Source organism: Drosophila albomicans, chromosome X, assembly GCF_009650485.2.
Source record: "Drosophila albomicans strain 15112-1751.03 chromosome X, ASM965048v2, whole genome shotgun sequence".
Classification (NCBI taxonomy): domain Eukaryota; kingdom Metazoa; phylum Arthropoda; class Insecta; order Diptera; family Drosophilidae; genus Drosophila; species Drosophila albomicans.
In genome coordinates this window covers 1258806-1269112 of record NC_047627.2, presented here as the reverse complement: position 1 = coordinate 1269112, position 10307 = coordinate 1258806, and the positions used below count along the sequence as shown (strand labels likewise).

The window sequence follows — 10307 nt, the reverse complement described above, 5'->3', positions numbered from 1 at the left end:
CGTGTACTCGGCAGCTGCAGACTCGCGACTCAAGCGAGCAGTCGATGGGGGAAGAGGGAGGTGAAAGTTCACTTTCATTTCTTATAGAGTTCAGAATGAAAATGAAACACTTTCAAGCTGTCAACTTACTGGATAAACTTAAGCTATAGTTCACATTTTCTATAATCGATTTGTATCTTCAATTTCATCAGTTGCAAGATGATAAAAGATTAGTTTCCCATTGCCACATCTCAATAAAAAACTAAAATTACACTGTGTTAAACTATAATTCGACTGCAACCAAAATTGTTCCAAAATGTGATTGAGATTCAATTGAAAAGTTAAAGTTTTTCACCAGCTAGCATCTCACATTTTGGATCAATGTTTAAGGTCAGCATTAGTCCCGATCATTTTGACATCTTAAAATCCAATTGAGGCCATATTTCTGTACTTCTTCTTCAGTTCAGTTCAGTTCAGTTCAGTTGGAGCTGCTTTCATGGCCTTGAATTAAACTCTCCAAGATGTTCACACACACAAAGTAAATGTAGATGTACTTAAAGCAATGCATGCTGAATTTTAAGAATGTCAAAAAGTCATCAGACATGCTATAACAGTTATACGAACAAATTTTCGAGTGAAGATCTAAAATAACAAAACGAAACTCAAATGGAAAACACACAGCATTGTTTGTTATATAACTAACAGCTTGATGGATTACTGAAGGCCTTGTTGACATACAGATTAAACTAATAAGAAAACTACAATCGAGTGTACTTGACTATTCAAAACATACAAGATATACCAAATCAAAAATACCAACAAAAAAAAACACTAAAATAAAACCCGTTAACAATTTGCAAGTAAACCAAAACAGTGCGTAATTTTCTTTAAAATATACCAAATTAATTTACTGAAAAAATACAATATTATTATGTAATATATACTATAATTTATATAGTAAAATAATGCTGAAATAAAACTCACTAACAATTTACAATGAGAGCAAATTAGTATGGTATTATTCTTGAAATATACCAAATCAATATACTGAAAAAAATACTTAAATGAAAAACTAAATATGTAACTAAAAACTAAAACTAAACTAAATATAACACTAACTATTTTGAATAAAATCATTTGCAAAAAACAACGCTGTATTATTTTTAATATATTGTATACCAAATACTAAAATGTACCGAATTGATCTACTGAACAATAATAAAATATTCTAAAAGCTTTAGTTAGTTCATCAAAATACTGCTTAAATCTTAAACCAATTAAAACTTGACAGCATTAGCTTTACAATTTCTACACTGCTATAAATTATATGTACTTAAGTTATTATGAAATATACCAAAAATTAATTAATCCCAAAATCTTGTCATTTAATTGGGACAAATTGCTGTAGTAAGAGTTAAACTCATTTGCTAGAGTTTAATTGTGATTGATCGTCAATTAAAATGCTGTTATATAATTCCAGACTATAATATTATAAAAATATGTGAATCCAAACTTGTGTTGAGTACAAAAAGGAGTAGAGAAGAGTACTTTTCAGATTTTCCCTACTTTCCATTCCCATTTTCGTGTAATTGAAATCTTATTTATATGATTTTTTTTTTGCAAAGTTACGTATATTTGTTTTAGTGGTTTCCAAATTCACTCTATTGATAGAAAAAAAAAAAACGAAATCATTGATCCATGGTTGCGCCAGAAACTCTTTTGCTGGGGTCAGGTCAGAGCGATGCGGTTATCCCGATGATGCGGTGGTCGAAGGCGGTGGTCCACAGCGACCGCCAGGTGGACCGCCGGGTGGTGGAGTTCCGCTTGGTGGAGGTCCGCTGGGCGGTGGACCACAAGGACCCTGAGGTCTGGCACTCTGTGATGGATATCAAAAGGGGAAATATTAGGAGGAGACTTCAAAGCGATATTAGTTCAACTATGTTATCCTCATATTTGTGTTGAGGTTTGGTATTATTTTCTTATACTGTGTTGTTAAGTACACAGTACTTTAAACAGGTTCTCCACTTAATAAAAAGAAAGGATATCAATGAAAAGAAGACAAACCACAATTGCAGTGCCGCAGAGCAGCACGAGGAGGAGCCCGAGGAAGTAGCTCAGGTTTAGACGCATCTTGACACTTGTATTTTCAGTTGACGAATGCCGATGCATGTCAGTTGGATCGAGGGCTTTTATTCGAGTTTGAGTTTGAGTTCGAGTTCGAATTGTGTTCGCGTTTGGTTGGCCTTGCGTGTCAAATTGCTATCATCAAATTGCTACTGCGGGGAGCGGGCAGAAGATAGTTGTTGTTCGGTGGAAATTAATTGCATAAATTGAGTTTTTATTTCTAGTGTGAAAATATGTGTGTGTGCGAAGTGCGAATTGTGTTTTCAGTTTTCAGTTTTTAATATTTTCAGCTATTTACAATTTAGTATTCTGTGTATAATTATAGAAAGTACTATATACAATTATATCATTATTCATTATTTTGTTATGAGCTTCGCTCTACACTTTAATTGTATTATCTTTTTCAATTGTCGTGCGTTATCAGGCACCTCTCGCACGTCAGGCTCGACTGACTAGTCCACTAAAGTGGAGCTGAGCAACACGTGAAGCTCATTTCATTTGCAATTGTCAATACATTTTATATGATATAATTGAATAATTATAATCAAAAAAGAAAGAATTCAACCGTAGTGGTTTCGACGTTTTTTTTCTTTACTTCTTGCTTTTTTTGTCGAAAATAATCCCAATGATTTTAAGAGTTTTAATTATACGATAACTAGCATATAAGAAATATTCTGATTGATTGATTGATGGATATTTCTCAAATTGAAAATCTTTCGAGCTTAGCCTTATAAGCACAATACATCATTTGTTAATGGTGGCAAGCGTACTTTTATAGATTCAGTATTTCAGTATCTACAGTATTTTCGCCATCTGAAAAGTTAGTTGCGATCAGACAAAAATTGCATAAGTTACTTTACTTACTTTTACTTACTTTAGGAATAATGTTATATTGTAAACAACGTCTGTTTTTGTCGAAATTTAATTGCTTTGGTTGAGAGTCTGCCATATTTTGAATGTGATAGTATATCATTATACCAAATATAGACTTTGATTTATTTTAGAATTTTTATTGGTGTATTATTTTGGCATATTTTGAGAATAATACGGCACTGTTCTGTTATTATTGAATAACAATTTTCTCGGAGTCTAGCCCATTCGGTTGTCGGTTTCTTTCTAGTTTTTTGTTGATTCGCTATCTTTAGGTATTGTATATTTATAACGAAGTAATACATTAATGTACCAAATAGAGGCATTTTCAGTATATTTTCATTAATAATACCGAACTGGTTTGTTTTTATTGAATAATCATTTGGTATTTTTTCGGTATACAAATTCGGTATATTTTTAGAATGAAACCGCACTTTTCTGGTATTATCAAATAACAATTTTCTCAGAGTCTAACCCATTTGATTGTCGGTTTCTTTCTTGTTTATGGTTTACTCGCTATCTTTGGGTATGGTATATTTTAAATGAATTGATAGATTAATATACCAAACATAGAAATTTCGAGTATATCCATTATTATTATTATATTTTTAGGAATAAAAATCCACCGTTTTGCATTTGGTATTTTTTGGAAATTAAATTTGATATATTTTAAAAATAATACTGCACTGTTTTGTATTTGAGGAAAATGGGTAGCTGCTGTCTCACAGCCGAACTTTAGGTTGGTGCAAATATAGTATTTTCTCAGTATATTTATTTGTTGTATTTTAAGATTAGTTCCTTATTGTTTTTCTAAATGGATTTAAAAATGGATAGCGAGTATCTCGCAGTCGAGCACACTGGCTTGTAGTTTACTTACTAGTTTTATATTTTGATTGAAAGTTTGATTTGTTATTTAACTATTGATTCGGTATGTCAATTAATTTATTAAAAACTGGTTGCAATAGTTAATCAATGCTTCACAATTTAATTCGATAGCTTTGCCCGCTATTTGCTCGTATCCCAGTATAAGAGAGAGGTGAATGGGCTTATGAAAAAGAGAGAGAGAGAGAGAGAGAGACAGGAAAAGAGATAGAAGTAGAGCAACAGCTGCTTTGACTTCAATCAGCACCCACAAGCTGGCGTATTTGCGGCCTCAGCTTCGGCGCTAGCAACAGCGCCATGCAGTTCATTAAACAATTATAATTATATGGCAACAGAAGTCGCCGCCAGCAGCTGCCAGCGAGGGAGGGAGCCAAGGAACTTGTGTCCTTTGTATTTTGGAGGCTAGGCTGGTCTGTGTTTGGGGTTTGGGGTTTGGGGTTTGGGTTTGGGGTTTTGCCTTGAAGGGGGGATGCCATGGCGTATGAGTAATAATATTAATAAGCCGCCTTATTTGGCCGCCGCACGTAGACAATGTAAGACAACACGGCGTATGCGTAATTTTCTTGTCGTTATTATTTTACGGCCCAGCGAGCGAGCGAGTCGAGAACTTTTTAGCCTTATCAACGGCACTTTGAAAGCCGGCGAAACTTTTCGGGACGACGTCTTGGATTTATGCGCTTGAATTTCACACCTTATTGCATTGCACCGGCATCGCGATGTTCTTTCTCGGTTCTTGTTCTTGTTCTTATTATTGTTGTCGGCCTTAAAACAATTAGCGACGTGTTCGCTGCTTTTGCTTTGCTTCGCTTTGCTTAGCTGCTTTGGCAGCAACTTAATGCCAATGCCAAAGACGCTCGTTCAGAGCGAACTCGAAGCGGCCAAGTTCTCAGTTCCCTGTTCCCCGTGCCCCGTTCGTGCATTGTTGTTGGCTTAATTGGTTGCGCTTGCTCAATGGCTTGTGTCCTGCGGACTCTGAGTGCGTGGAAGTGCATTTTGGCTCATATTCAGCACCAGCTCTTTCTCTCTTCACTCTCTCTCTCTCTCTCTCTCTCTCTCTCGCTCGCTCGCTCAGTTCAAATTCCAAACGCGCCGCGTTGTTGTTGGCCGTTAACTTGGCTCCGCTCGGCTCGGCCTTAAGCCCGGTCAGGTGAGCTAGCTGGCTGGCTGACTGCTTGTTGGCTTGTTGACTTGTTTGTTGGCTTCTTGCTTGCCCATAAAACTAAAATAATAGCCGCATAACATTTTATCTACCGCAGTAATAAATATTCAGTTAATTATAGCAACCAGCAACAATAAGACAACCAGCAAGAGAGAGAGAGAGAGAGAGAGAGAGAATTGGGAGTGGGAGGAAGAACAGAGAGTGAGCGAGCGCATCATGTATGCAAATGTTATGGCAAAGAGATGTAATAAAACACCGTTAAAGTGCATAATACACAGAGCTTTGAACATCACTTGCTCTCAAGATGACAAGCCAAAAGTTAAAATTGGGGAGGAAAAAACTATCGAAAGAGAATGCCTAGAACATCAAACAAGTGTTGAAAACTGCAAAAAATGTTGTCAAGTCAAAATTATTGATAGTCATGAAAAGAAATAAGTAAGAGAGCCAAAGAAAGCTAAAATAGCAGCTAGCTATTTCAAATAAATCAAAAAAAGTGCGGTATTATTCACAAAATATACCAAATTTATATAGCGAAAATATACCAAAGGTTATAATTGGTATATCGAAATAGCATTACGTGCAGTACCCTATCAATGCAAAACAATGCGGTATTATTCTAGATATACCAAATAAATAAATATAAATAAATATTCTAGAATATACCAAATAAATATACCAAAAAAATGCTATTATATATACCATATTATGTGAGATACGCGCCACTTAATTTCAATTAAAGTAAAACAGTGCGGTATTATTCTAAAAATATACGAAACTTGTATATCGAAAATATACTAAAATATACCAAATATTATAGTTGGTATATCGATATAGCATTATGTGAAGTACTCTATAAGTCCAAAACTGCGGTATTATTTAAAAAAAAAAAACCAATTTAATATACAACAAAAATACTAAAACATACCATAATTTCAATAAAAGCAAAGCAATGCGGTATATAACAAATTCAAAGTTCTAATGTATATATACCATAATATTATGAGAGATACGCGCCACTTACTTTCAATTAAAGCAAAACAACGCGGTATTATTCTAAAAATATACCAAACTTAGATATCGAAAATATACTTAAGTATACAAAAGGTTATATTTAGTATGTCGATGTACTATTACGTTCAAAAAATATCGTAGAGTGCAAAGTACATTCGATTTTTTCAACTTTTACCTATGGGTAGCTTGTATAAAAACCAAATAACTAAATAGTTAAAAGCGAATTTACTCACTGCTCCACATCAGTGACATGATGTTTGACGAAGTTGGTATTAGACCTAATATTGATTAAGAAAAAACTATAAATGTATTGAAAATATGCAAATATGAAGAATATAAAAAACAAGTAAGAAAGCTACAGTCGAGTGCACTCGACTGTGAGATACCCGCTACCCATTTTGAATAAAAGAAATATATTTTGCGATAATTTTCTCAAAATATACCGAATATACTGCAAAAATACTAAAAATATACCAAATAGTATATTTGGTATATTGATATAGTACCGCATTCAAAATATACCATAGACGGCACAATATACCAGATTGTCATCTAAAGCAACTAAGACCCCTAGTAAGTAGGCGTGTTTGCCCATACAAAAGTATTTCTTTAATAACTTCGACAATTTTCATCTGATCGCAACCAAATTTTCAGGAATCATAACTACTATAGTTATTATTATATATACCAAAATTCGCAACTCTAACTTTAAAATTACGCTTGTTATTCGATTTTTTTTGATTTGCGGGGGCGGAAGTGGGCGTGGCAAAAATTTGAAACAAACTTGATCTGCGTGCAAACATAACAAATGCTGTCGAAAAAAAATTATAGCTCTATCTCTTATAGTCTCTGAGATCTAGGTGTTCATACGGACGGACGGACAGACACACAGACACACAGACACACAGACACACAGACGGACAGACGGACAGACGGACATGGCTAGATCGTCTCGGCTGTTAAAGCTGATCAAGAATATATATACTTTATAGGGTCGGAGATGCCTCCTTCTACCTGTTACATACATTTCCTGCCGGCACAAAGTTATAATACCCTTCTACCCTATGGGTAGCGGGTATAAAAACTTTAAAGAGGGAAAGATTCGTTTCGGATTTTAAGATGATGTCTTTGGATATTTTCTTTATAAATATAAGATGCAGCCTTCAAATTTTCTAATAAAAATTTGAAAGTACTATGGCATGTAATTGATGTATAAATGAATAAAATACTGCGAGAGAGAATTGCAAGTGAATTGAAAAAAATTTCGATACTCACCTGAGATGGATCACTTATTGAAATGCAAAAACTGAATGAGAACAACGACAATGATGAGCACAATAGCGACTATCATCACAATATAGAAATAGACACACATTGTGTCGAGTGATTTTCTTGAATATTATTGAAAGCTAAACACATGACAGCATGATTTGAAACTAGAGTCCCAACATCAACGAGGCACCTTTCTATCTCCTCTACGAAAACAATGGAGCAGCAATTGCTTGCCTCGCATTCCCTTCTTGGTGTTCCTTTTCTGTCTCCTGTCTCCCGTCTCCCGTTTCCCTCTCCCCTCTGCCTTTCTCTGCCCGCTGAACGACCCTCTGTTGCGCATAACCGTTAAAATTTGTGAGCTTTTGTGTGGGGGACTCTTTTGAGTCGCTGTTTCACTTAGCTCCCTCTCTTCCATTCGTTGTTGAGCCACATAATGAAACTCGTCATCACAGTGTGTGTTGGTGTGTGGCATTGTTGTTCGCCCCCGCCTGTACTTAGCGGTTATAATAATTAAAATGAGCCAAAATAATTTCAGCCAAAAGCATCGATGAAAGGCTAAAATGCTCAATAAATGGCAGAAACGCGCTCGGTGACACTGCCAACAACAAGAGCAGGGATCGAGGAGCAAGGGGGAACGCAACAGTAACTCAATGCTTGTTTGCTAGCACCAACTACCTCCCCTCCTCTTCCTTACAACTCTTCCCCCTAGGGGGCAATTAAAGCACACAAAAAACGCAAGCCAAGAAAAAGTTGGCCAAAACTTTTGCCATCGATGACTTGGCAGAAGTAGTGTCTGGGAAGGAGGAAGCGTGCTGTGCTGTGCCGTTCCATGTGCCATGTGATATCGATGTCATCTACCCCACCCCACCCCCACTCACAACCTCCACGATTCTCCTGTAGACGGTGCCAAGTGGGCGCCCAGAGCAGTCGGCAATGCGTAAAAGTGTTAACCAAAAGCAGTTAAAATTACAAAAGGCAGCAGACGCCATGGCAATGGACCAGCGAAGAAGTACAGAGTGGGTGTCAAGGAGGTGGAGGAGGCGCGCGCGGGGAAGGTACTTTGAAAAATTAACACCTAATATCCGCAAAATCGCATCAAAGTATTGTTGTTGAGTGGCGACTCCTTCCCTTTCCTCTCTCTTTCTCTCTCTCTCTTTTTCTCACGACTTGCCTTTTGTTCGACGGCAAAACTTTGCAATTTCTTAAAAGTGTCACCCCTTGCTGCCCCCCGCCCCAACCCAGTGGCACCCCTCAAGCAGCTGTTTTACTTAGTTGTAGGCGTTATTAGCAACACTTCAGAGAGAGAGAGAGAGAGGGAAAGAGAGAGAGAAGAGGAGGATTGCCTCGACTGGAACTTGGTTTTTTTGAACACCTACGCAAAGCAAAAATTTGTAGACAATAGCGAATTGAGAGCAATGCTCTTATGCCAAAAGGGGTGAAGAGGGAGGCAGAGCTAGAGGTGGAGGTGAAGGCGAATTGGAGACCAAATTTCGCTATTGTTTCACCCGAGTTGCGTGTTGTTGTTTCGACACTTCGGCATTGTTGTAAACTGACACCGCAGCAATGAGTTAATAAGGCGATAAAAATGTTTGCCGCCATTCAGCGAAAGTGCTCGACAGCTAAGTGCCGAAGGGAGGGGAATGGAGTTGGGGGTTAAAGTATGCCGGAGTGTCCACAGGCAGTTGCATAACAAAGTGGAAATAATAACAAATGTCGATATATCTTCGCCCAGATATTCCACCCGAATTTCAATGGAGTTTTATTCTGACAAAGATCCTACAAATCGTTGTTGTAGTTATCCTGCGAATTATCGGTTTTTGACTAAATTACTAAATTTAATAAAGTAAACAAATTATATGAATAATTCAAAGTTATTTAAATTATTAAATTGCCTCATTGATGCTTATTTTTGTTTGAAAAATTTGCTATTTTTAAGTTGCATACTTTTAGGATGAACAAATTAATTGAACTTTGCGGTGTTTATGTTGCAATTATGTAGCATACTTTTCAGCTGAGCTTTATAATTTTGATTTCTACTTACTTATGTTCTCTTCGATTTTTACATGTTCTTTAGTTGATCGGGGCGATTTGAACAACAAAAACAAAAGGCAAATTATTTAGTTCGATTTGTTTATTGATTATATTTACCTAGAATTTCACGTAATAACTGCAAAGCTGTTATCCATAATCTATAACGTGTGGTAACCGAATCTGTTGAAATTAAATAATCATTTTTGTATTTATCGTATTTAACTAAAGAAACACGAAAAGTGATTCAATCTCAAACGATCTTTTTACATTGGGTGATTGTCAACAATTGAGTGCTACGATGCCGCAAAACAAATATATAATATTAGAGATATGAACTTAGGTGAAAAAGTTATATTAAGATATAGTTTCCTTGATTGTGACTATGATGATGTTAATGTTGTAAAACTATGATTGGAACCATGTAAGAAATAGAAACAGGTTAGACATGTCCTCACCCGTATGGCTTGCATATGGGTAAGGAAGGAAGGCAGGCAAGGGAGTGTCAATGGGGGAAGGGTAGAAGGAAGGGAAAGGGTTTTCGAAGTAGAGTGTAAGGAATGATAAGCTAGCTTCGCTAGGCAAACTGATCTGTAATGCGAAACCAAAGCAACGCTTCGAGTGCTACAAAGCCAGTTTTCGCCTCATTCCCATATCTTTTTACTCTCACCCCTTCGTTCTCTCTTGCCACAGCGCAAAGATATGCGCATACATACATGTATGTGTTTTTATATAAAAGTATATTTTTAATTATTTTCATTTCATGTCTTTTAATTAACATGCCTAATAAAACACATGCCGATGGCTCATGGCCGGGGGCTGCTTTCGCCGAGACGAGGCGAGGCGAGGTAAGGGCGGCTTAAAATTTGTTGCTGCTGCAGGTACATAAAGAGGGGTACATGAAGGGTGGAGGGGTGCACGCCTTAGAAGGCACACACAAATATGAAGAGCATAAAAAGATATTGTCGGCAGTCGACAGGCG

The 10307-nt window shown here is 36.6% G+C and overlaps 2 protein-coding genes across 2 annotated transcripts; both read right to left on the bottom strand.

The window, feature by feature from the left end:
* Positions 1 to 247: 247 nt before the first annotated feature.
* LOC117577831 (uncharacterized) lies at positions 248 to 695 on the bottom strand. The gene has a single exon (XM_034262771.2). The coding sequence runs from the start codon at positions 581 to 583 to the stop codon at positions 458 to 460; it is 126 nt and encodes a 41-aa protein (XP_034118662.1). The 5' UTR covers positions 584 to 695; the 3' UTR covers positions 248 to 457.
* Positions 696 to 1600: 905 nt separating this feature from the next.
* On the bottom strand, positions 1601 to 7408 carry LOC117577832 (basic proline-rich protein). The gene is made up of 3 exons (XM_034262772.2): positions 7301 to 7408; positions 2044 to 2255; positions 1601 to 1855 (listed from the first exon to the last, which is right to left on the bottom strand). Exons 2-3 carry the CDS (start codon positions 2146 to 2148, stop codon positions 1727 to 1729), a joined length of 234 nt encoding a protein of 77 aa, XP_034118663.1. The 5' UTR covers positions 2149 to 2255; positions 7301 to 7408; the 3' UTR covers positions 1601 to 1726.
* Positions 7409 to 10307: the final 2899 nt, after the last annotated feature.